The 27,870-nt window shown below is 44.8% G+C and overlaps 1 protein-coding gene across 4 annotated transcripts; it reads left to right on the top strand.

The window, feature by feature from the left end:
- Nucleotides 1-26,454, top strand: TGIF1 (TGFB induced factor homeobox 1). 4 transcript variants are annotated; one of them, XM_069219954.1, is made up of 3 exons: nucleotides 1-73; nucleotides 18,450-18,670; nucleotides 25,428-26,454. In XM_069219954.1, coding segments are annotated over exons 1-3 (801 nt in total). In that variant the 5' UTR covers nucleotides 1-72; the 3' UTR covers nucleotides 26,007-26,454. The 4 variants fall into 4 exon arrangements, with proteins under 4 accessions (XP_069076055.1, XP_069076053.1, XP_069076056.1 ...); XM_069219952.1 differs by lacking the exon at nucleotides 1-73 and adding an exon at nucleotides 1,215-1,821; XM_069219955.1 differs by lacking the exon at nucleotides 1-73 and adding an exon at nucleotides 1,850-2,119.
- The last annotated feature ends 1,416 nt before the right edge of the window (nucleotides 26,455-27,870 follow it).

Here is a 27,870-nt window from a genome sequence, read left to right on the forward strand (position 1 = left end):
GCCACCCAAGCTACCCCCGGGCTACAGGAAGTGTGAGGGGGAACCAACAGCAGCTGAGCCACGTTACCGAGCAGTGAGTGCAGCGCGCAGCTGCAGCCATGTGGAGGCGACCAGGGGCGTGCAACGGACGGCAATGTTGATTTTTAAAGTTTAAATGGCCCACCCATCCCCCCGCAACCTATTTTGCATAACGTGGCAGTTTACAGCTGAATGTCAGATTTTTTGGGAGGGAAACTAGGAAGAGCCTGCTTACATTTGTCAGCAGTTGCTTCAGGTTTTGACAGTGCACCCCATCTCCTCAAACAATTGTAAAGTTCTTGTCCGCACATTTCTGAACAGTTTACTACCAAGCACTAAACACCTGAAAAAAGACAAAACTGCGTTTCACGCTATGAGTTTTCAGCACATATTTCTAATAGTAACTATTGGAACTACACGTCCCAGAACGCAAAATGATGCTGTTAAAAAAAAACAGGGTGGATTTAAAGAGTACTAGTGACGCACACAAGCGGGGCTGCTTCCTAAATCTTAATGCTCAGATGCCTATTTAATGCGAATAAACGCCAAACCACGCATTCACTGTCAAAATCGTCTCTAGGTGCCAAAACAGTTTTATACATGTTTTGTTAAAATTATTTAAGATTCGTGAGGTCTGCATCCAAAAATCCGTGGGAGCGGTGAATTTGCGAGTGGGACAGATAATCGATTTTTATTTTCGAGGACCTTGAAAGACTTTTTTAGGCATGGTAGTAAACTGTATTATTTGTGTTGAGCTTTAACTGAAATGCCTTGGGGTCTGCCCTCTAGCGACATGTGCCGATCCACAATAACAGAACACGGTGCAAACACGTGCATTTAAGTGGGATGTATCATAACAATAAATGGTGCCTGAAACCAAAAAAATAGGATGCGAAATTCTGAAGATCGATTGGGTAAAAAAGATTTCACCGACCTAAGCAAAAAAGGATGAAGCGAGCACTTTTTAACTTCTGTAATTGTGGCCGGGCAGCCTGCGAGTTTAAGGGAAGCGTGTGGGGAAAAAGTGACAGCGGAGCTTTCTCTGTCACTGCGCAAACAAGCCATAAACTATTCAACCACTCCCCCTGACAAAGAATGAATCAAAATAATAAGAAGAGCGGTGGAAGGGGCGCTGGCGCCTCCTTTGTGACCTGGCTTTTTAAAGATATGGTAATCGCGAAAGTGGGCTTTTTTTCTTTTGCATTTCTGCCTGAATCATCCTCCGCTTTCTTGTCTGCGCTCTCCCCTCCTCCCGGGGGTGGGCGCACTCATCCGGTTTCACCGCGCCAGGGAGAGGAGGCGAAGTAGAGGGCAGCTGTCAAACAAGAGGGAAACAAAAAAAGCAGCCCGGGAGTCTGAGCTGCCCCTCCTCGCCGCAGTTTAATGATCAAACGGTTGTCTGGGAAGGAAGAAAGGAAACACAGGAAGCGGCCCAGGCAGTCAGGCTCTGTGGCCAGTCGTCTGCTGTATCTCTGCGGTGCTGGTGTGTGCTGCTTGTCCCAGTGCCCCCCAGACCGGCGCCTCCCTCTGACAGTCGCCGGGGGTAGTGGCACAGCTCCTGGCCGAGACCGAGGTGTGCTGGCAGCGCACGTGCTGCCCTGAGAGGAGCGTCGCCACAGACCACCGAGCAGCGACACCGTGGGCACCCCACAGACCTAGCAGAGGGCACCTGCTGCTCCAAGCCTGAGCCGAAACTCCTTCAAAGCCAGGGGATTCCCGCGTGTGAACTTTCCCGGGCTGTTCCTATGTTCTTTCCGACCGGGGAAAGTTTTGAGGTGCGGAGCAGGATGAAAGCGAAGCGAGGTGAGTTGTGTCTGACTGCCGGGGAGTGATTCGAGACTGGTTACTATGCCGGGAGCCGAGCGTGTGCTTATAGAACATATGGGGATCGGCGACACGTTTGGTTAACTGAAGGTGCGCGAGCTGAGGTAATAAAAAGTGGATTGACCCAGTGGCTTTTGGGTACAAGCGGGGCTGCTGTGTGCGAGTTTCGGGTCCAGACAGAACACCCACAGCCCCGTTGCGGGCCCCCTGCGCGGCTCCAAGCTGCTGGCACGCTGTCAAAAACAACGTGTTCAACTGCCTGCCTCCTTAACTGCCTGTAAGTTTTCTTACTTTTCTTTGTTCTTGCACCGTACCCCGTCTGCCGAATCCCAGCTTTTCGAAGAGCAACCGGGAGCATCTTTTACCTTATTTCAACTTGTTGAATATTTTCTTTTGTTAAAGTCATGTACTAGCCCAACAGCCCGGTTCAGGGCTCTTTGTCTGCAGCGCTGGCATTTCTGGCTGGGAATGCGTCATGTGTTTTCCAACTGCTGTCTGGGGCTCGGCGATGCCTCCAATTTTTTTTTTTTTTTTTTACACTGAACGTAGTATTCATTTTATGCAGTTTCCCGTTTTGAGAATTGGCACGTGGGTGTGAGCGAGAAACGGAACATTTTCTCCATTCTCGGAATGAAAGTTAAAGAAAGTAAGGTGCCTCTGTGGTTCGCGTGACAGCCCACGGACGTACACGTCCCTCAAAGAGCACAAAGGCGCTTTGCAAAGTATACGTGAATTTTGACAGATGTCCAGCAGTCCATGCGCAGCAATATTTACTTTGCTGAGTTTTGTGTTTTTTTATGTAGCGCGAACCTGCCCCGAAGGCAGCGGTGCACTTTACAAGAAATCCTAAAGTAAGTTCTGGTTAACAAATATCATAAAACAACCTATTAGGAACCGGAAAGGAAGGAAAAGACAGTTAAGGACGTTTACACCAAGTAAACAATCTGCACAACAGACACCAACTGGAAAAGTCTTTGCCTGTTTTGTTGACTTTTTCTTGACTGGTGTGCCTTAGCTCACCCCTGAGCCCTCCCACCATCCCCAGAAATTCCAGTGTATTGTTTTCGGTGGGCTACTGGGGGCTGTCTGCACCCCGAACCTTTTCCGTCCTCCAAGTTCACGAAACACGTGCAGCCTGTAATTTATAACACTCACATTGTTTCTTCTCGTGTTCTTTCAGAACGTACGTGACTCCCAATGTCTAGAGAAGTGAGCACGTGTGAAAAAAAATCAAATATTTTTCCTTCAACTCGCATAACTGAACCTGAAGCAGAGAACCTCTGTTTTCGTGCTTTTCGACTTTCTAATCTGTCCCAATCAAAACTGCGCGGCGGCCGAGTAAATTGTAAGCATTTCACCCTTATGTTAACGGACGCACATGTGCTCGTGCAGTGCTCCTCGCTGTGCGTGCTCCAGAGGTTGGCATGTGTGCACATGTGCACGCGGCTCATTGTGTGCTGCCAGCCATGTGCTCTGTTGTTCCAGCGCTCGCCTCTGACAGGAGGGGGCAGTGCTGCTGCCTCCGTCGACCGACACACGAGGCGAGAGAACACGCAGATGCCAGAAACTTTTCCTCCCCTCCTCCAGCTCGCTGGGACAAAGGCTTGCGTTTCTCCCCTTGGCTCCGGGCGTGAGACCGGATCTTTTTGTTCTGGTTTGTCAGCCACTGGTGCTTGACAAAGGTGGTGGGAGTCACCCACCCGCAAGGTGGTGGAAGGTAGAAAAAAAGGCTCTTTTCAAACGAGTCCTGTTTTGTGTAATTTAAAACCCCTTTGATTTTTTTTTTTCCAAGGCAGCGGCAGATTTCTGTTTTTTTGCGGGAACTTAAGATGTTGAGTTCACGCAGGGGGAAGAGACGAGAAGGGAAACTGGTTCAGCTGCTTATTGAAGCTTGAGGAGTGAAAAGGCGGAAAGTCCCTGCAACCCCTGGCCCTGTCATACCAATCCCTCGCCACCCTGCGCTGGCAACGAGTAACTCCCGTATAATTGGCCACTTTGAGGCGTTTCGGCGGAGGGGCCGCAGTTTGAAAAGACATAGTTTTGCACGATGCTCATCTGGATCACATTCTTACGCAGCAGTCGCGAGCGTCCAGCTGTGCCCCTAAAGGTCGACCCCCCAAAGCATGTAAGTGAATGCCCGAGTTTGACCAGCCTTTTAAATTTTGAACCCATTCCAAATTTAGACGCACGGATGGATCTATGTCCCTGGTCAGACCCTACTTTTGTAATACACGTTGACATCTTGAAATGGACAGTTTTTCCTTCTAACTTCCAACCGCCCCAATAAAAATCTTTAGGGTTACCTAAAATTAATGCTGTTGCCAAAAGGGCTGTGGCATACTTGGCAGCGTGTGCATGTCTCCTGACCTTTGACACTTATAACGGGATTCCACCGACACTAGTTTTAACTTCCGTTAAATTTCCTTAAGTGGAGAAAAGGTTTGGAAGGTACCCGCAGAGCAATGTACCCAATTTTTAACTAAAAAAATGAGAATGAAATGTTGAGTGGACAAAAAATCCGCCTCAACTGGAGCTGTGCATGGAGAGGAAGTTTCCTGGTTACACGCCTGCTGATAAATTTTAATGCCGATATGTTATCGGCAGGGTACCGGAGACTTCGTAGCCCTTTACCTGGAAGGTGTAGGGAAGAACGACTCAGGCCTGATGAGACATACTGACCAAAGAGTGAATTTACTTTAGATAATACAATCAGCGTCATTGTGTGCTCGCCAACTCAGGAGGCATGTCATTCTAATTTGCATGTTCCTTCGCAAGTTCTTACAGGTCACAAAATGTACTGATTTCCCCATGGAGGATGGTAAAGCGTGGCTCACATACAGCAACAAGCATTGGTAATGCTAAAAGGTGTGAAGTAGCTGCAAATTTGTCAGTGCTTGGATGTTTATATATGTGTGTGTGTATTATTTTATATATATATATATATATATATATATATATATATATATATATATATATTCAATCATTTGGGCCTCAAAAGCATAATCACCATAGTATTCTTGTTTGGCACTGGAGGAACACCGTCGTGTTCAGATGTTCCCTTCAGAACGGTCTCTCACTGTGAAGTTAGCCAGGTGCGGAAATGGGCTCACCCACTGTATGCTTTAGTGGGCAGAAGAAAAATGTGAATGACTCAAAATTCCAAAGGATGAAGAAGGCTGACTGAAGGCCCCTGCAAATAACTGTATTTTGTACATAATTGTTCTACCTGAAAAGCCACCTACCTCTCCATTGTCAGGAGAAAACTGACTGCTGGCCCCATCACAAGGTCAGAAGAAGTGTCCACATCAGTAGTTTTTATGTGGGAGGGAAGCCTGGTGAGTAAATCCAAACACTAAGAATCCAGATAAAAATACATCATTATTCAGAACCGGATTGTCTGTCATCTTGCTGATTGTCATGACATTATCCACATTTCATACCTAATCAGGCAAGGTATGCGTCATTATGCCACTAACGGGAAACTATTGCAGTTTCCCAGGGTATGGAAGATAAGCTCCCGTCCAGTTGTACTAGTCAGATTATAAGCAGCAGAGTTAACACGAACTTGGCTATTTTAAAGCCTTTTGTTCGTGATATCAATACCATACCAGTCATATATTTGTTTTGGAGTTAGTGACTGGTCTTGCCACAGCGGCATAATGTTCTTTTAAAAAACAGTGTCAAATGCGGCACTGAATTTTCAAGAATTAAAGGAGAAGTAAATTTATAATTTTGAAGGGTGCATTCGAACAAGAGTCCAGTTGTTTTGGGTTTACTGTGAGATCATACTAGTGTCAAGATATACAGGGACAAAGTGTCCTGTTTATTTTAGTACTCTGATTGTGGAAAGTATGGAGACAAAACTGTCTTTGCTTAATTCCAGCTCAGTCGATAACAAGTCACCCAGCAGGGATATTTATAGGAAGGGAAAAGTGATGGGGATGATGTGCTCATCATTTGCTGCACGGATTATAAAGAGCAAATTCCTGATTCTGAGTATCTGACAAAAATACTGAGAAACAAATAGCGATGGCCACACGCGTGAGCCCTGAGGGACTCTATAAGGGAACTAAAGATCAGATTTACTAAGCCCTTGCATTGCCATTGTGTCACGCAAGGTCAAGCAGGGCATCACAAGGGTTAAAGTCAGATGTACTGTGCCGCACACAGCTCCCTCGTGTGGCATAGTACATACACATCGAGTAACGTGAGGCAGCACAAATCACTCGCTTGCGTTGATGAGGCGTTCTAAACATCCGGCTATGGTTTTTGGGGCATTCCCAGATTTTCCAACACTAGTGTACCTGGGAATGCATTAAAATGCTACTCCTTCCCAGGTGAGGCTTAGCAAGGAGAAATATTTGTATTTACCCTTGTTTTACCTCTTTTTGCATGTGCTGCATTCTGCAGCACACACAGAAAGAGGTAAAAGCCTTGGAAGATTGTTTTGTGCTGGAAGCGTTCCCTTCCTGCAGAGACAAGACAATCCTGGTTGTAACTCGGGCCCCCTTGCACCATGGCTGAAGGGTATCTGCGTTGGACCTAGACTGCACTTAGTGCGCCAGCACAGGGAGAGAGCAGAAAAGCAGCTTGTTTGTATTAGTAGGTATGGCACATTCCTGCACTGTCACACACTGCAGAGCTGCAAGTTGTCTTGCTGCATTCTGTGACGTGATAGTAAATCTACGTCTGAGTTGCCTCCGATCCTAATCCTAAATAATGTATCTAGTAAGAAAACCCAAAACGGGTTGTTGGCAGCCCGGATGTGCAGTTTCTGTGCCCATACTGAGACTTAAAGAGGCTAAAGACATTTTGAGGCTGTGAATGACCTGCAATACAAATTACCATAACCCTCCAGTGATTTATTTCCAATGTAGTTTCTGTAGCTGGTTTCCACCTTTAAGAAGTGAAAGCTAACAGTTGACAGCTGCTGTTTTTTTTATTTTTTTTATTGCCATTGCTTTTGTCTGACATATTTCAAGTAGAAGAGAGACAGATGCTGCTTTGAGAAAAACTATATACTGGAAATGTGTGTGACTAACAAGTATGAGGAAAATTATGTCTGTCAAGTGTTAATTTTCAGCTGTTAAACTTCAAATGACAAGTTACATTGGGGAAAATAAAATGACTGGATGATTCTGGGCTTTGTATTGCAGGGAATGTAAATCCCCGAAAAACATGTTGGATAGAACTTCCCTCACGAGCCAAACGCTGTCACTTTTTCAAGGACGTAAGTAGGGGTAGATTAGCATCAGGGAAGTAGTCACAGTAGAGCGCTGTCATTGTGTGCACAGCACTGAATGCCAGCAGCATCAGGGCGAGAAGTCACTGTCAGCATAGTGTGATGCGGCGAGATCAGCTGAAGCGTCTACTTCCTGTTGTCAGAACTCAACCAGATATTACATGTTTCTCAGTGGTGTAGCCGGTCATCATGCACAGGACCTTATGTCATGCATGAACACTCATATGCATGTCATGCCAGTGAAAATAAATGTGGGTCAATTTAACGTGTTATTTCGCTCAAGTGTACCGATAAATCACGTTCATACTTGTGTAACTACAGTGCAAAGGTCAAATCCCTTTATAATCACCTTGGAAATCCTATGGCATGTTTATGTAAGTTATATCTCACTGGGCCTCTTATAGCCTCTTGTGTGCTGGTCATTTTCAATACCTTTGTTCAATAATATGAAAAGACAGCAGGGGCTGAATCTGCGTGTAGTAAATAGAAATCACAAGCATAACAATATCCACGTGAGCTCAGTGTTTGTGGGAAAAACTTTTTTTTATATATTTCAAAAATCTAACATTTTTAGACTTTTTAACTTAAGGCCGACCTGTTGCTCATTAAATGACTGCTATTCCTCCCCAACACACACAAACCACCACATCCGCGATGCAAATAAACTATGATACAACTTGTTTACCTCTCCCTGTGATCACGTGACTTCTTCTAGATAACCTCATGGTTGGCAGAATGTGTGCGTTTTCATCGCAAAATCCCCCCGCTTTGGAAATCCCCAGGCTGTGCATCAGCAGACCTGAGCTGAGCTCACCCTGGCCACGAATGGGAGGTGTGCCCTGGGGGCCGAAACTGCAGTGATTACAGCATGACCGAGGGTCTGTTCTCAGTCTCTCTCTCTCTCTCTCTCTCGCTCTTGCTCTTGCTCTCGCTCTCTTTCTTTCTTTCTTTCTCTCTCTCTCTTTCTTTCTCTCTCTCTCTCTTTCTTTCTCTCTCTCTCTCTCTCTTTCTTTCTCTCTCTCTCTCTTTCTTTCTTTCTCTCTCTCTCTCTCTTTCTTTCTCTCTCTCTCTCTCTCTTTCTTTCTCTCTCTCTCTCTCTTTCTTTCTCTCTCTCTTCTCTCTCTCTCTCTCTCTCTCTCTCTCTCTCTCTCTCTCTCTCTCTCTCTCTCTCTCTCTCTCTCTCTCTCTCTCTCTCTCTCTCTCTCTCTCTCTCTCTCTCTCTCTCTCTCTCTCTCTCTCTCTCGTCTCTGTCACTTGGCTACACAGAAAGTAGTCTCCACTGCACCTTACGCAGCAGGCTGGTTGCTTTTGGCCTTTGTTCCCAGCTTGTTCTTTTGTACATAAACCTCTGCACCGGCTCAGAGCAGGTGCGCTGTTGAGGTGTACGGAATTGTCACTGACCAGTCAGTTTTTGTAGTGTCTCAGACATTATCACTCCCTAAAGTAGTAATACTCGTTTCCACATTCTTGAACTCCAAGTAAGCGTGTATTCAGACGTGAATTCTCAATTAATTTATTTAAACAGATGGCATTTTTTTTTTTATATATATATGTTTCTGGTTTATCCTTCGTAGACTAGTGAGTCGCTCTCTTTTTGGGGTCGAGAGCGTGCAAGCGCTCTGTCCCTGTTGTAATCTCTATGTGGGCTTTTAACCATGCCCGTATTACGCCATCACTTTCATTGGTTCGTGGGCTTACCTTTTAAAATTCACTTGATTTCATTACTGAAAGGCATGCACTTGTCATGCCTTTTCCGGTGTTTAGCCCTCCTCGAGAGCACCGGCCAACTACTGAAAACATACAAGGCTCCATGTTTTTAGCATGGTTGCTGGACTAGTTTTTTTCTTTTTATTTCCTACACAACTTGAGTAAACACGGCACAGCACCCATTGCATTGCAAATGCTTGTTGAGAATGTGAACACGCTGCTCGCTGTTAATCCAAGGAGGATCAGTTTGCATCTCCCCCTGCTTCGTGTGGTAAAGGCAGCCTTCCGTGGCCATATGTTAAAAGTCTGAATTTGTGGCACACCTCAGCCACCACCCCTTCTTGGGGAAATCCTGCACCTTACCTCTGCTGGCACACTGCTTATAACCATGCTCAGTGGAATGTATCCCAGTGAACCTGATGTCATTGACTCCTATATGTACAAGCTCATTGCAGTGCAGTGCTTCATGGCTAGAGTATTTGAAAGAGCGGCAACCGCATACTTCCGGCTTAGGGCGTTTATCAAGTTCGATCACTTTTTAATCTATTTTCCTGATGTGGCTGGATAGACTTGTCCATCTTGGCTCCTAAGATGGCCACAAGACAGAAATGGAGCAGGTATATATCCTGCTGGACGTGTTCGCAGCCATTGACAGCATAAGTTACCCACTCTTCATCTTTCCTGATTAAAAAAAAATGTCTCTATTACCTCTTCTAGTCTCCCTCATTCTTTCTGGAGTCCACCATAGTACTTCAGTGGGTCTCCCTCCTCACCTCCCTCCCCCCCCCCCCCGAACCATGTCTAGTGCCTGGCCACTATCCTGAACCAGCTTTATAAGTCTTAGCCACAGGCGAGGTCTTGTGATGGGAAAGGGCCTTTAACAACCTGTATTGCCTGAGACTGATGAGCTATAAGGCTATTGGGGCATTTCATCCACTGAGGGTAGAATTTTCTAAATTAAAAAGGGAGAAACAGAAAGATAAACATTCCATTGTTGGAGCAGAAGGTGCATACCAGCCATTATAAGACCAGCGCAACTCCAGACTTCAGTGGAGCTCTCAACATTCCAATGTTGTAATATATCCTGCTGAAGGCTGTACCGGTTGTAAAAGGTCCTAAACCGCCTATAACGGGGGAGACGGGCTTTAACAGTTGGTATAGTGTGAGGCAGAAGGACTGTAAGTCTATTGAATATTGCACCTACTAAGGGTAAATTTACTACTAATTTAAAAAGGGAGAAGTAGGAAGACAGTCTTTGAAATGTTGGAGCTTCTGTCCTATACCAGCCATTATAAGCCTAAGCCTAGGCCATTGTCTTACACAGAGCTCCCAATATACCAGTGTTCTAATTTCACAAACAACACTGAGATCACTTTTTGAGAAAGTAGTAAGGCATCTAGTAACTGTTTGTCACTGACTAGGCAACTTGGACCATCTAAACCTAAATGGCAATACGACTTAAGTTGTGCCATGCAATTAACCCGCTGTTTGCCAACATAGCCATACTTGCCGCACTTCCCTTCCACCTATGGAGCACCTCTGAGTTATTTTTGGACTCAGATCTCTCTGGGCACCACGGATCAACTCAGTCGTCAGGTCTTCCTTCCACTTCATACACCCTAGGGGGAGTCTTTCCTTTCATTCGTGTTGAGAGAGTAAGCTACCACAACTTTTGTACTCTCTACTGCAATAAACAATGTACTTCAATGCCCCCGAATATCTTCCACATAGGCTCCAGCAGCTTCAGAGCTCAGTTGCAATATTTCATCTATATCCAATAAAATAGGGACCACACCTTCTGCAGTACAAGCACTCCGCTGGCTGACTGCCATCCATCCATCTGCTTCCAATGCCCTCTGCTCTACAGGCCAAACTCTTCGAAGCCATTGTTCCTACAATGGAAGCCGCACGGACACTGGTCTAACTATAGCCTCTGCCCAAATGTAATCATTAGGATTTTTGATCATGTTTACAAAACTTGTTAACGAGGCCATCTTGTTCTCGATCCAGACCCCTAAACTGTGGTGTTCTTTACCATTTCACTTCAAACAGTGGCAAACTGCCTTTATTTTGGAAAGCTGTAAAAGCTTGACCGCCCTGGAACTTTTGATTTGACACTGCCCACCTTCACCCTTTTAGCAGTATCTCTGTTACCACTCTATAAGGTGCCTGCTGCATTTGCAATGAAATACTGAGAACTACAATTGACCACACATATAATTGATTGAGCTGTGTGTGAAACATGCACTACCTACAATACCTAACACGTATCTGACACTTGCACACTGAATAGCAATGCCAGGTTACCCAACACACGATTGGAGCACATCCCTCGCATTTGCCTACTTTCTCCAATTCTTCCCACATAGTAAAACCTTCATTCAGATAACTAACAACCACACAAGCTCGCTCTGGCTTACAAACCACTGGACAAAGTGAAAACCGCCTTGGTGATACTCCATGTGCTATACAGACATCAGGGGCCATATTATGCAAAGTGCCCCGGGGGAGGGGTGGCTCACAACAGACATGGCCACAACTTCTGTGTGCCCGCAGCATAGTATGGTATCACAGAAGCCGCTGCGGACGGTTGTGCAGCCCCTTCTCTAATTGTAATGATGCTGGTGCACATGTAGTGCCAATGCTTGTGAGAGGGCGTTTTCTAATTTGCATGGGGGCGTGGTCCCATGCAAATAAGGGGGAGTCACTTTGCCTCTTTGCCCATGTGCTATTAGGGATGCGAGCGCAGAGGCAAGCAGACCCTTAGGAGGGGCACAGGCAGTGCACCACAAAAAGGTAGTACACAGTAGGTGTGTCCCCTGTGCTCAGCCCTCTGGACTTGGGGAAAGAGGTCCAGGAACCCACCAGATATCCCAGTACACATGAGTGCAGTCACTCACTGCACCCTCCTACTGGGGGATTTCTGTCTCCTCTTTAAAGTGCCGGAGGCTGCCACTTGTACTGTGAGGCACGGTGTGGCTTGTCAGCAGCCTCTGCTTACCTCACCAAGGGCCAGATGTAGCAAAGGGTTTTACCCATTCTGTGTCTATGGGAAAATGTGTTCGTACATGTGGCCCTAAATGTGATGCCCCCAGAGCAGCTTGAGTTTGCAGCTGCCCAGGGAATAGTGCATTCATTTTAACAGAGTGCACTAGCCCAGTCTGCACCAGATGCACCTTACAAAAAGAGCGTCAAGGCACCGACAGGGACAGTGCACCCCATGTGTAATGAAACCCATGGGCCCATATTATATACTGGGCGCACCCTTAAACCGATGAGCCAAGCGCAAACAGGGACAGTGTGCCCTGTAACAGTTAATGTGCTGCCCTCATGGCACCAAGGAGCTCGTGCCTGCACTTCAAAATGCTTACAGAGATCCCCCTGCAGGCAGGTGCAATAAGTGACTGCACCCGCCTGCAGGAGAATGTCTAGGGGTGTATATGGGACCTCCTTTTCTACCACCAGAGAGATGCGTTAGAGAGGCACACAATCAATGCGCCTCCTAAGGGCGTGTTCGGCCTTAGGCCTTTCCATAATCTGGTGCAGGCACCGAGGCAAAGTGATTTCCTCATTTGCAGGGGGTTGCACCCCCATGCAGATGAAGGAACACCCTCTCAAGAGGTTGCTGGCGCCGCCTGTGCTATCAGTATTACAGAAGGGTCTGCACTACATATAATACCTCCCCAGATAATCTATAACTACTAGCATATGTGCTTTTGAGTAAACAAATGTAAAACGTTTTTTAAAAGATGGGCTTTGTTCATTCTCAACCGTCCCCAAAATATAAACCCAATAAATCCGGTTTCAGAGGTTGTGCTGTTGACAGAATTCTCTGCCTAGCAGTAAGTACCTCACGTTGACACAGATTTCCTCACACCGGAGCGCATACCACTGAGATTGCTGTTCTGGGATCCACTGGGCAGTTGAAAGCACGAGCTATTTAATTACTGTTTCTGAAAAGTGTTCACAGTTTTCAAAAAGTGCACGCTACAGCTAGAAGGTGCATGCTGGGCCGGCGGAATTGGAATTCTCCTGGAAGATAAATGCTCCTTAATTACATTTTAACACCGTTTCCTAGACTCTCTTTTCTCGCCTGGTTCAAAACTTTCTGGATTTGAGAAAAAAAATGGATGGGAAAATTATTTTGAAAGGCCTTTTCTATAGGGCCGACGAACTGTGGTAATTGAAGCCTCATGGGGCCGGTAGTGGCTATAGAACGTGTGCACGGCTCACCAGATTCCTGACATTTCTGACAGGATTAAATGATGCTTAAATGGGAGGTGCTCCTGGGAGGATAACGCCGTGGTCAGATGTGTACTGCTCTGTGACAGCATAGCTTCTTTAGAACCGAGGTCTGTGCCACAAGCTAAGTGTTAAGCTGGGCATGAAGTAGTGAATCTCCAAGTGGCCCCACTGGGAAGTTTCAGATTTGGTTTTCCTGCCACAGGTAGGGCCTTCAAGCCGCAGCCTGCAGTGTTTGCTCCAAAGAGAGAACAAGATGAGGGTGTTGTGCCACTAATGTGCATTAGCAAGTTTCTGCAGTGAGTTTGTACACTTTCTGTGATAAGTTCTTAGTACTGAATAGACATTTAGGAGCAATGTATGGTGTATCAGTGCGTGGTGAGAATGTTCTCTTAAAGTATGTCCTGGCTCCTACAGCATATAGACATGGCACCTATGTAACTTAAGTGCTAATTTCAAGGCGCCCCACTAATTGCTCTGCCTGCCCTGAAAAGTTTGTCATAGCTTCTTTTGGTAGGGAGAGGAGAGTTGTAGGCGGGCACGGTAGTAGTAGAGCGGAAGTGGACAGTGCCGAACTCATCTACTTTGGCCCCATCAGGCGTGTAAAGTTGGTTTGCAAAGGTACTTTTTATTTTTACCCATAATAAAGTAACGTTGGATGCACCTAAATGCAGAATAAGAATGTGGTAGTTTCAGCCTGCTCATGACCGAGATGGGACAAATTGTCATTTCTGAAGCTACATTCAGAAAACGTGGCATACAGATTCGTTGACTTATTTAAGTTACCTTATGCTGCACAATCGCTAGTGTTCTTGTCCAGCATACAGCACGATTGTGGTGTCTGACTGTGGGTGAAGTATTTCTTTAAACGATGATGGTGTTACAAACCTACTTGTGTACATGACCCTACCATATGTCCCCCTGCTATCTCCCAGGTCTGGCAATAATTTTCGGGTTTTAACAAGCCGCCATGACACAGCAGTGCCTTCGGGACATGCTAGGCATTGCCTTTAACACAAGTGTGCAAAGGCTGGTTGAGAGAGATCTCTTGGAAAGCTTGGAGAGTGTGCGAGAGAAGCCCTCACATGAGGTGCACTCCTCCAGGGAAGTGTCCATGGGGTTGGCTCTGTCTCGGAAGCTCTTACCAGTGAGTGCAACAGGATTTTGGGGTGAGCGTTCGGGAGAATCCTGGGAGGAGGTCAGGTGGACACTAAGCTCAGCCTGAGTCTCTGGGTGGGTTTCCCCTGGGACGAGATGGGTCCCTAGAGCTTCTCAAGGAGATGTCAAGTGGCCAAAGGATGCACAGGCAGCCTGGCAAGGCTCGAGCAGAGTCATGGGATCCAGGTGTCACCCTAATCCCACTGCTTTAGCCTCTTACTATGTATAGGTGCCAGTTCGGCCAGAATGGAGGCAGTGCCATGGTGGAGGTAATGTCCTCAATGTATTGAGGGTGCATTTTGTGCCCCAGACTAGGTCAGTGAGCCTCATCTCCTTTCTTCAGTAGTGATTCTTTAAGTGTCTTTGCCCCGCTTGGCACACCCACATATACATTGTAAAGTAATCTGGTACAGGCTGTGTATGCCCTTTTTTGTGGGATTATGGGCGACGTTTTGTAGTTGTGGTATTTCGAAGCACTAAGTCACTGGGGACAGTGTTTAGTGGGACGTTCGATTTGCACCCCCGCATTTATTGTCACAGGGATCCACCAAGAATGAATGTCAGACACTTTAACCTTGGGTTGCTGTTCTCTCTTTGTGTCAGTTTTTCATAACCCATTCAATCCCCGTTTTCAAGCACAGCAGCTCGAACTTTAGAAAGCGCCACTAACATGCGCTTGCAAAAAATATAAGTGATGAGCACAGTTTTTGTCCCAACCAGTTGGTGTGGAATGAAAGGTTTCATAAACGAGCCAGTATTAACTCACAATGGATTGGTAAACCTGCGATCCCGTTTGCAAGAGAGGTTCGCCACCCCTACAGCGCTCATTGCCGTAGACTCTGCTACTGTCTATTCTCTTTCGTGCACTGCGTTTTATGGCGAGGCAAGAGTTGCTTAAAAGGCCTGACTTCAGTTGGCGATCTCAGCGCCTGCGCAGCGCACTGCGCCGAAGGTGGACAGCTCGGACATGTTGGCTGGTGCGGGCTGTGCATGAATTCACTTGCGTCCCAGCATTTCTGTGTACGGCACGGTTCAATGGAATACAGATTTTCTTTTGTAGGAAGTTGTTTGCAAGACAGCCTCGGGCCTCTCCCATTCAGCGAACACTTGAAAAGCAAACAGACTGCACATCTTAGTGTTGTGACTAAATGAGCCCACGAACTGTGCTGTAGTAAAGATGCAACGCGCCGGACATGTTGAATCAGGAACCGCACAGCAATCTATGGCATTTTGTTCTACCCAGTCATGTTTGTGTCATAATTGCACACCTCCCGCGCGCCACCTGTGAGGCCTGGACATGTTTCCTCGTTAACAGGAAGCCTCGCTCAACATTACCAGTGTATTTATTTATTCATTGCCATATAATACATTTTGCATTTATGCCGCCGCAAACCAGCACATGTTTTCATCTCCCACGTTTCGGTCACGACAGGAAAAGTTAGTCAAGATTAATAGCAGAGGGTCAGCCAGGTGTGCTACTTGCCGCCGACATGACAGCGTGAGGAGATGTCATTTGGGAGCGGGCTTGCGAGGGAAGGGCCTGGTTTGGGTAGGATTGCTCAACAGAGCTGTGGCTTAATATTTGTCCTTTGAACGTCCGGCACGATAAAATATAAGTGGAACCGATGTCTTTCATGTGTGGACTAATGAAAAACAAGCATTGGCATAGCTAATAGGTCTCTCCTTTGGGACCTTTATAAGTGTCTAGCCATGCAGCATATTATTGTGGGTGCTGTGCCGCCAGGGATTGAAGAGCTATACAGTTACTACACACTTGGGAGTGCAGTCTGATTGAGGAATAAATGCTTGCCTCAGGAAACATTTATGGGCACATTCCAAGGCTTTTTAATGCACAGACAGCAAGACAAGTGCCTCGATGCAAGTCAACAGCACTATAACATTCTGAATGCAACTGCATTACTAGAGTATTGAACAGCCTATGAAAAAAGCAGTGAGGTACTTTCCAATGTAACAAAAGTAATCCCAAATCCAAATATAGAAAAAAAAGTTGCCATCTGGTGAACACTTTTTAAGGGTTACAAATGCACACACCTGACGTGAGGACTTCCCATGAAGGCGGCGAAAAAACATGCAGGGGAGAAGATTTAAGCGCAGTTTTCAAGAGCAAAACATTCTCATGTGTTTGTTTAGCTATACAATTACAATATACTTGGTCATGCAGTCTGATTAGGCCAGAGTTAAAAATATACAAAAAAAATTCATGCGCAACACCTAAGGGAGGAATCCTGCACATGAGTTGCTGGTACTTGGAGAAAGCACAGCACAAACTGGGTGAAAGCTGGAACAGGGTGGATGCATTTCCTTTGATGATGCATGTTGCGTGCGTGTTTCTCTGCTGCAGGGGAGTGATTGATACAGTAAACCATGCGCACGTGTGTGTGTGTGTGAGGAAGAGCAGGAGGGGGCACAGGGCATCTCCAGGACAGTGCAAAGTGCCAAAATAATATAAAATTAAATTAAACTATACAAAGCCCAGGAACAGAGCCTATGAAAACATGAGCGCATGTGTTCCAGCCAGAAACCAACAGCACTTCAAAATATAAACGCTTGTGTTCCAGCCAGAAACCATTGAACAAAAATAGAGTGCCATAAGTAAGATAAATGTCCTGAAGCCAAATAATCCATATTGCAGGGCCAGCCTCAATGGGTGAGACACACACCAAAAGGAGGAACAAATGGCACCAATTCACCACACAAAATGAAGACATTTGGAAAGGCACACAAAGGAACCAATGAAAAGTGATGGGTGTGCTGAAAGCCCACAGAGTAGATACAGGATGTATCGAAGAGACAGCACATGCGCTGCCTAGGTGAGACCTAATGTCCAATGTAGGAGTGTGATCGCTTAAATTTGGTTGCCATAAATGTCAACCAGTTGGATGTTGGTGGAGGGTGAGGCTATGTGGGTAAGAGAGTGATCCCATTAAAGTGAAAGGAGTAAATATATTTTTTGGAGGGCGATGCAGGGTTCGCAAAGAGGGTGACATAATGTAAGTCACTGGATACATGTTGCCTTTTTGTAGGGGTGGATATTATATAACAGATGACGACACCCACCAAATAAGGGTGAGTTCACAGGTACAGTTGCAGTTTCAAGAGGGAGGGCTTAAAGCGGGACAAGCACAGATGACCATTGTCAGTGTGTTGGGAATGTGGGTGTGCTAGAAATTTAAATAATGGCTCCAGGACATGTAATTGACACGAAAACTTTAGTATATGGTTCTAGTTTAAAATATGCAGGCAGTTGTTTAGTGACAGATTAAGCAAACTGACATCATACACTCCCTCTGATCTCGGACCAATCTCGTGGCTCAGTTTCTGGACTGCAGAGAAAGGTTTCTAGTTTCATACTCTATGCTTAGAAAACACACAATTATTTTGCCTTACCACGCACTTCTTAGGGTGTTCCTGAAAAATATGGATCAGCATAGCTAAAGATATCCAATTAGTATCTCTGTTCCATCATTTGAAAAGGAGATTTAAGAACAACCTGCTCCACAAACACTCTGGCAGATGAGTCTTTCTCTTAACTCGAGGTGCCTCGAGGAATGAACACGTTGTTCTGATCACCGCCTCCACTCAGCCATATGAAATAATGATTCCTCCTTCGTTGAGTTGGCCTTCCACCCCCCACCTCCTCGGCTGTACCTTCTCTTCTGCTCCTTCCTTCCCTGATTATCTTAACTTTTGCACTCCTCAACAGACCCTTGTTAGCTATAACTTCTGAACAGTGTTTTAGTGAGGCTCATTGCACTGTACGGCTCCTGACTCGAACTCGGAAGACTGGACTCCCTGGGACTATGTAATATCTCATAACATTTGCTCCTCTGTAGTTTCTACAGACAAAAAACAGCGCTCTGGTGTTCGTCTAAACTGTGTTCGCTCTATTGAAAAAGTAAAATAAATAATACCTGTTTGTTTATGCAGATTGTAGTCCTATTTTACCTGCTTCTTGAACCTATGTACGGTGCGGAAACTTGCTAGGCCCTTGCCCCTTCTCCAGTTTTTACCCAGCTACAGAGAATGAAAGCACGGTGTTAGTCGCAGCATGTTGGGGTTCCTGTTTAAAATGGAGGTGGAAGAAGCACTCTGCGAGGCAGAGCTCTTAATGCACTTGCTTCAGTTGTCTGTCTTCTTAAAACGTTGCAGCAGCTTAAACTTTGTAAAAAGAAAAAAAATGTAAATTTGCTTGAATTAGGCCGTTGTTTGATGCCACCCTTGTCTGCTTCTCGTGTAGTGACGTTATCGGGCAGTGACACAGATGATGACGACGGCATGGATATACCTCTCGACCTCTCCTCCACGGCTTGTTCGGGGAAGCGGCGAAGACGCGGCAACTTACCAAAGGAGTCCGTGCAGATCCTAAGAGACTGGCTGTATGACCACAGATACAACGCGTATCCCTCCGAGCAAGAAAAGGCACTTCTTTCCCAGCAAACACAGCTTTCCACACTACAGGTATTTATGTGAATGGTCTTTTAAAGTTTACAGTTAAGGCGTGGTGAACAATCAACAGTATGAATGGTGAATAGTGATCCAATATGTCACTGCCCCGCTATAAAGAGCCTTGCATCACAGAATATTTCAAGCATTCCCGTGATCCTGTTTTAGTTACAAATGTACTTCACTCTTCCTCTTTTACCACAGTCTCATTCTCTGTCTTACATCTCTTGTTATTTTGTTTCCAAAAATATATGCCTTTCCTTAGTTAACATTGTAGTCCTTCTCACAAGCCTCTTGCCTTTCTGTCATTTTTGTTTGTTCTCTTCTTCTTTCCCCTTTCTGTCTCTTTTTATGGTCCCACAGTCAGAAGTTTGCTCATATTAGGATTACATTACTGCCTCTGGGGGGTGCAAACCGAACCTGTGTAGCTTTGGTTGACCAATATGGTTTATGGTCTAACTGGGGACACACTTGCTTCCAGAGTGCCTCCTTGCTCTAATTGCCGAATTTGGCAAACCTAACCCTGTCTGCATTGCTAAACGACTATCGACTTCTTCAGATGCTGTCTCTCGCAAACATTTAATAACGCATGACCGAGGCTGCAATACATTTGTCTTCAACAGTATATAAATACAATACACTATTACATTCCATGTCACTGACCCGAGGGAGTTTGGATTTCCAGGTGCTGTCCATGTTGAGGGCCGATTTACCCTAAGCCATGGCATTCCGAGCTTATTTGGCGATAGGTTGGGCAGAGCAAAACGTTTTAAGATTTCTGCATGGGACAAGAGGCTCTTCTAAGTGGCATAAACTGGAGACAAACCCAGTAGTGTAATTTTGTAGAAAGTGGTAGTGAACTCTAACTCGGATAACACATTAAAGGCTCTAGGGAGAAAAACAAACACTGAATGGGTAGAACGTATAGCAGAATTTATGAGGGCAGAACTCTGTTACGGCCAGATGATGAGGGAGTGTAGTGTTTTGGAATAACATATATTCCTTTACTCCTTACAGCCTTGGTTTTTTAAAGGAAAATTGAAAAACAACCATACCATAAAATTTAGTAAATATGGAAACACATCGGACTGTAATAACCGTTTAGCGAAACTCCATATGTAATAAATCTCTTGAATATACCATTAAGGGGATATATAAAGAGAGATTACTTAAAACTGAATAAATTAGATTTACCCCATAAAGCAAGATTCAGGGCCTCATTATGAGTTTGGCGGTCAGACGAGCCGACCGCGAAACTCACATGGAGATTGCCACCGATTACCAGTGGCGTCCCCCCAACCATAAGCGCCACCCCCTTCCTAAGCGTATTACAATGTTCCCACCGGGCTGACCGGCGATAATATTGTATTATGCATTTCCTCTGGGCTGACCGGCGAGAACAGTGCTACGATATTTGTGTTGGCTCATTTAAGGGAGCTGAGGCCAGTACCATAGCACACTAGCACTTTCGGAATACGCACTGTCTGCAAAGCACACAGTGCGCATTCTGATGGTGCTGAGCAGGGTGGTCCCTACACTGCCGAAGGCATAGGCAGTGCAGGGTCTCTCCCTGTGGCCCCTGGCACTGGCTTCCCGCCAGCCTTCCCATGGCGGGATGACTGCCATGGAAAGACTGGCGAAAAGATGAGTTGTAATTAGCATGGCGGCGCTGAGTTCTGAGTACAACTCAGACCGCCATCAGCCCACCAGGAACGATGTTCCTTGTGGGGATGGCTGTCCCCTGGCAGGTTCGCCTGTCAGGGTTGTAATGTGGTGGTCGGACCGCCTGGAGTACGGCAGTCTGACCGCCACCACTAGTATGTCAGTCCAAGGACCGCCACACTCATAATGAGGCCCTTAGGACAGAAACCCTGATTTTCTAGGTTCTGAAATTGACAATCTCCGACACTTGGTAGAAGTCTTGGGTAAATAACCCTTCTGCTGGGCAGCTATCTTTGTCTCTGATGTTGCTACTTTGATAGTGGAGCAGAGAGGATTCTTAATGCAGTGAAGACCAGCTGTAATGTTCCCCATCACTCTATTGCCCGTATACCCACTTTAGAAAATCATCCAGTCCTTCTACTTAAGCATTACTACATCACCTGCAATCCTAGATTGGATTTGAACCCTCTAGAAGGCGAGCGTATCACTTCAAGTTAAAATTTTATTTTTTGAAATACCAAATGCTGTATTTTAGCAGGGAGGGTTTGTTTCTGATGTTTTTGTTCCTAGAAGGGTGATAAAGTAGTTTCAGAAAGCTCTTCACCTTCTTTAGGGAGTGATAGCCAAAGCCAGGAACATTGCGCTTCTCATCAGCCTGTTTCCTAATTCTAGACGAGCCTTCATACAAACTGCAGTAAGTTGTGTACAGAGTGATGCAGTGTCCAGGGAAATCTTCCACTAGGGACATTTTAAAAATGTTTTCATACATCAGCCCCCTCTTTTTGAGAATATTTAAACCGTCAGGAAGTGACTTTTTTGCATTAATTCTCCTTTTTATTATTATTTTAAGGTTTAAAGGGTATTTGTTGAAGCACTAATCACTGTCCGAGTCTTTGGTGATCTGGAGGAATTTTGACAAATTAAAGCTGATTCAAGTGCATATGTTCAGTTGTTGAAAGAACATGTTTCTATTTTTGTATCAAAAGATTAGGGGAGTGGCAGCCAAGTAGAACTTCAGGGGGAGGGTGCCTGAGGTGAACAGCAGCTGCACTGAACGATCTTCTATTCAGTTTTTTTGGAATTTGAATCTTTTAATTCTTAGCATTATGATGGAAGCTGATTAAACATTTATTTGTTTGGATTATATTTGATTATTTATTTATTTTTTGGAAGAAAGCTAGGATCACAAATTTGATAAACACAATAAACTATACCACCTGCCTTACACTGCACTGTTTTTCCTACCGGAAGACAGTGCACTTTCCTGAAACATGTTCACATTTCTAAAACCTTGAAGGGAGTGGGAGGGCTGTGCTTTGGATATATTGCAGCTTGTTATATTTGTGTTAAGTTTAGGAATTGCTGCACAGTATTCTCAGATGGAAAAAGCTTGACTTGGGACGCTTGTACTTCTGAGTCAAATCGGCGCTAAGCAGTGCCCCAATATTTTGAACCTAGCAAACTGGTTCTCATGAGTTGATAGGGCTAATCTTATCACTAGGATTTCGTGTTATTGCCAGGTTTAAGTTTAAAAAGTTGGATTTCCAAGTATAACACACAGGTCCCCCCTCGCAGCCTTGTGCATAAATAACCTGGTGCATCACTCACATGGCAATTATATTACCCTGCCTAACCAGGTGCCTGGGTGGATGGTACCACAATAATCTTCAAATATGGATAGATACCCATTGGCTCACCGACTTGCACCTGTGATAACCACAATTGGAGAGCTAGGTGGCTGAGATGTCATACACCTTTCGCTGACCAGATGTTTCAATTTTTGTCTGTCTGTCACCGAGGCTCAAATCAAACAAATGTCCTGGTTATAAGAGAGGGTGACCATTAGCACTACACTTAAAACTGGTGTTTTTCCTCACACTTCTGGCGGACTCTCTCTTGTGCGGCAGCGGTGTCTCTTTATCATGTGCTGCATTCATACATTATCACTTAAATAAAAGGTTAACATCCAAGTAGCGTTTCGCACAGCAAGTCTCAGCATGTGCTTTGTAACTAAACATTGCTAAGACGCTTTTGTTTTGTGGCATGCAGAATGAGTGTGACCTTTTTAGAACAGGCATTGGCAAAGCCAGTGGTTTTAGCTTGCTCTTTGAGTCTTGAGTAAAACCTTAACAAAGTCCTGCTGTAGTGTAAAAACAAACTAAAAATGATTATGCCATAAAGAATGCAGATATGTGATAAATTATTTAATCTGTGACGATTCACTGTACTTGTGGGTTTTAAAATAGTCCTTATTATACTGCAATGCAAGCACTCCACTGAGGGTCGAAAAAGAGCACCAAACGGCCACTAGCGTAAGGCGAGCTATAAATATTCCTGTGGGTGAAGCCAAAGCCCACTATGTATATTTTAAAGACTCAGTAACAATAAGTCTTGAAGACTCCTCCTGTGTTAAACCAAACATATAAAAAATGATTAGAAGTCGGCAAGCTGCAGTTCCGTTTAGATTACTCCCTGGCCCCTTCCGTGGTTTAGGCCAGTCTTCTTCGGAGAGTAGCTCGTGAGCTACTTGGAGTTCCGCAGCTGCCTCTACATAGCACTCTTGAGTACAGCCCAGCATACTATATTAAATGTGTTTGCTTGGATGAATTAATAGATGTATACCAAAATTTAAACGTGTGTATTTATGGCAAAAATGTGTGCAGTTCCAGAACTGATAACCTGATACTTGGAGAAATTCCTAAAATATATTTAATGCTGATAGTTTATTGACAGATGGTTCAGCGTGAGAAAGACTTATTACTAATGTGATTACCTTGGTGCCAGGGAAGTCTGCATGACCCAAGCACAGACATTCAAAATTGATAGCGCCTTCTTGCATTCCTGCTGGCAGTCGTGCCGATGCACTGAGGTGATCACTGCTTGTAATCTTGCATGGCGGGCCACTACTGCAGTTGTGTCTTATATGATCACTATTAATAGACTAATATTTATTAGTAGCTTACGGTGATTTTCGTTGAACATAAGAAGCTTGTGGTAAAGAAAGGATTTGAGACCACTGGTCTAGGTTCTTAGACCAACTTTGTCTTCATTGAACCTGCTGACGGTAAAGCTGTTGACGTGCATGTGTGTCCTAGTATACACATTTAAAATGGATCACAAAATTTGAACTAATTTTCCCTATGCAATTACTATAATAATGCCTATCTAGAATTTAAAGTGAGTATCTCGTTATTAATTAAGTGTATAAATGAAACTGATATATATAAGCACGTCTCTGGAGCTTGGTGTTTTTAGAATCCTGCATCCTTAATCGCTGCCAGATCTCAGCACTATGCTGATCTAGGTTTTGGGTTTTGAAAATCAAGTCAATCTACCTCACCCACAGGCAGATGTCACTCAGCCTTCCCAAAAAACCTCAGCCTTTGTAGGCCTATAAAGGGTCTCTGTATCAACTATTTTACTTAGGTAAATATTTAACACCGCTGCGTGAAATTAGCCCCTTCCCTAAAGGTTCCACTGGAAGCTTGGGGTTGCATATGCTAGATTTTGATACCCTCAAAAAACCGTTGTTCGTTTTTTAGGTTTTCTTGCGTTACTTGTAGTCTTTCCACCAACAAGGTTTCAAGATTGGGAGAGTCACGATCGAGCCATGTAGTGGAGTTTGTGAACCCAGCCTTCAATATAAAGCCTAAGTGATAGGGGCCCAAAAAAGTCCTGTACTTCCACTTAGTAACCGAGATTTGGATTAATTAGTAGTCTTTTTGGTGTACAAATGCATTCAATTCACCTTGGATATGGCCCCTATCCCACATACACGTAAACACAACGGAGAATTTAGACACCAAGATTTCGCACAATGTAACTACATGTAGTGTGTCCTTCTTCCATGTTTGTGTTGAATATAAGTCCGTTGTTAGAATGGAGTAAAAACGCACCAAGGCAAATGGGATGGTGCCTGTTCTACTTATGGACAGTTTTTGTCTAGTGCCCAATATAAGAGTCCGTGGTTTTAGTGGGAATTTTGGTAGGATTAAAGTTAACGGGCCCTTCAGGGGCAAGTTATTATAGGCCCAGCTCCTCTGAAATTGTAATTTTAGTGGGACCCGTCTTCACTTATGCAAACCTGTTGAACTGTCACAAAATTGATTTTGTATGTTTTTTTTAAATTAATGCAACGTTCATCATGTGGTTACAGAAGGGTTGTAGAATCTACTTGGAGCCAATCAGTCCATTACCCATCCGTCACTTTATTACATTAAGTGTTGGCTTCTCTGAGATTCCAGTCCTTATAATGTGTGGCCGTTTCAAATTAAATGAATTTTACAAAGGCTAGTGATGCAGGAAGTGGGCACATTCTTGAAAAAAACACAAGTCTGGGTGACCGTTTGTCTGGTGTGGTTATCCTTTTGCCACTTGCGGGTTGTGTCAGGGCCGTTGCACTGCTGAAGCAAACAGGCACCATGATCATCTGTCAGAAATTATTTTGGAAAAACAAAGCCTAAAGGAAAGGGGTGGGTTCCAGCGTGCACTGGGACGCATAATCAGAAGGCTCAGCCGAACAACATATAATCAGCGAAAAAAAGCCGGCCTTAATAACCTCATGTGGCTGTCTGTGGGCGAATTCCTCAGATGTCACCCCTACATGTTTTTCATCGCTGTGCAGGGATGGTGGGAAAACGCATTCGCCGAAATCCAACACCAAGCCCAGACTCCTCCTGCTCCTTTGCCCATGAAATAAGTTAGCTATTTGAACAGGAACACATTTCAGTTTGGTAATTCAAGTTCTGCTTGTTGACACAGGCTGTTGAGCACTGAAAATCAGTTAGTGCCGTGTGTGGGCTGGGAGGCTCTTTTGCAAGAGGAAACACTTCCCTGCCTTTCACCTGAGAGAGCGAAACAAAGAGTAAATGGGTTAATGCACAGGCAGGCACACAAAGAGGCTTTTCAGCGCATGCTGGTGGCTCGGGGCTCTTCTTACGAAAGGGAGGCAGGAGTGGCGTGGCAGCGGAACAGAGCGTTCAGTTTAGGTGTGTCAGAAACGGCGAGCCAGCCCTTCTTGGCACAAAAACAGCTGCTTCGTGGGATTGTCTGAATGAGGACTGCTGTGTATGAGTAAAAAAAGTAAAATCTCTTCTGTTCGTGTTTTCAGGTCTGCAATTGGTTCATCAATGCCCGCCGCAGGCTGCTGCCAGACATGCTGAGGAAAGACGGCAAAGACCCCCATCAGTTTACAATTTCGCGGAGGGCAAGCAAAGTTTCGGAATCTGGCCAAGCGGAGTCTCCCCCAGGCACAAAAACCTACATGCCGGCGTTTGACGACCTCTCATTCCATTCCACTGCTGCCGAGCCCTACTTCATCTCCACCAAACCACTGACCCTCAGACCTTCCCCGCCGCCCGCGCTGGCGCGACCGTCTGTGATTTGCCACACCACGGTCACAGGCCTAGGCGACGTTCCTTTCCGCTTCTACCAGCCTGTTCACCTGGACCAAACCACAGACCTTAAAGAGCAGACAGACAGCAGCTGCACGGACGACGAAACCTCTTTCTCGTACCACGAGGAGGCCAGTAAATCTGAACTCGGGGAACATACGCAAAGCGGACTCTTTAACACTCCTCCGCCAACCCCACCAGACCTCAACCAGGACTTCAGTGGCTTTCAGCTTCTGGTGGACGTTGCACTCAAAAGGGCCGCAGAGATGGAACTGCAGGCCAAGCTTGTGGCTTAAGACTTACAGGTCAAGAACTCACTAATATCCTTTCGGTTATGTTGTCTGGCCAATTTCAAAGACTGATTCCATTATTTGACAAAACTTTTTTTTAATTATTATTTGCACAAGGGATAGCCGAAATGAGGCATCCTGTTACTAGGCTGTCTTAAACAGGATGTAGTCATTCCAAGAATAATAAACCTAGAGCTACTTTAGAAACAATTTTTTTGTTCCTTTTGTTTCTTAGTAGATGATACATAATGTGAGATGGTTCCCAAAACTATGTGATTTTTTTTTGTATGTTTGTTCCTTTTATACTGTGCAATATTTAGTGCTACAAATTCGTTCCTGTTTGTATTCTTGTTCATCCAAGAAAGCAACTGTTTTCATTTTCTTTTTTTTTTACAAAATGAGACTGGATGATTAACATTTCACTATGTAAATAAAATATTTTCTGTAAGGGCGATGTACCATTGAGTGTTTCGTTCAAATAGCTTTAGAATTTGGGACTCTTGCACTTTTTTGTGTCATTAAGCTATGCATGTACATATAACGCAGACGTCTTATTATGGAGGGTAGCAATGGCAGGAAGAATGCGCCTCTCATAAATGTCCAACAGTATCCAGGTAGACTAAACTTATTTCAGAGTGTCTACCAATGGTGCTATATGGTTGACTATCCTGCTACCCAAAGGTAGAAATATGTATTCTTTAATACATAATACATTTACACATTACAACCAAAGTACTCTTAGTAGTAATCCAAAAAGTCATGTGTTTCAGACAGATCCCTCTTGTGTTGCAAACTCTTCTTTTATTTCGAAACCTCAATTCCATTCATGTCTTCGTACAGTTGTTCGTACTTGACAGCGTTATTACAGTTGTTCGTACTTGACAGCCAACACATGTTTCGTCACAAAGTGACTTTGTCAAGGCCGTGTTCCAAAACATCCAATAAGTCATTTAATCGCATCTATAGCTTAGCTCCACAGTATGTCAATATTGTGAGTGATGGCGGTGTATTTCCATAACGAGTTTCAGTAGAGTAATCTGTAATAATGATACTCTGAAAAATCACATCTTCAGAGGTGTTTTCTGAAATTAATTTAGCACAGGCCATGATAAGCACAATGATACCGTCTCCTATTGACCCTCGTTCCGACTGTGTATTGTCAGGAATGTACATGCGGGCTCTGATGTTTTTGTGTACGTTACGCTTGAGATTAGTATAAAAAAAATATGATATGGGCTCACATTCCAAGATCCTGATTGACAAAATAATTATTTTCCTTTGTACTCCTTTTAAGGGCTGCCATTCTGTACAAACAAATACTTAAGTGTATGTATATCCCTGCTTTAGTAATACAAGGAGGCCAGCTTGGAATGGTAAGCAGTGATGCTCTATGGACCAAATCATTTCAACATGGCTGCCCAGTTTAGAAATAGTAGCGACCACACAAGATGCAACACGCTACTGATGCAATGAGCTGGCTGGTATGACTGACTCAGGACGCTCCTATTGGAAGGAAGGGATTGAAAGCTGATCTCTACAAGGAAAATAAATTAGAGTCAAAGGACTAACCAACAGCAGAGGTACTAAATCAAGTAGATTTTCAGGCACATGTGCACTTGCGATCAGGCAGTATGCCAGTACTGACCAGGTGACTGATAAACAGCAGAATAGGCTAACTCATTGGCCCCGTTTATTACAAGGGATTGGCAGGCAACTACACCTGCCAGGCTCTCTCAAGAGGATCTAGGACAGAGGTCTTCAAACTGGGGGGCCTCAAGTGATCCCGGGAGGGGCGCCAGGCTCTGGACATAATAAGCATGACACAGATAACAGTGCTTTGTTTTAAGCAGAAACATGTTATATTTTTTAA

This window comes from Pleurodeles waltl, chromosome 2_2 (assembly GCF_031143425.1).
Source record: "Pleurodeles waltl isolate 20211129_DDA chromosome 2_2, aPleWal1.hap1.20221129, whole genome shotgun sequence".
In the NCBI taxonomy this organism is placed as follows: domain Eukaryota; kingdom Metazoa; phylum Chordata; class Amphibia; order Caudata; family Salamandridae; genus Pleurodeles; species Pleurodeles waltl.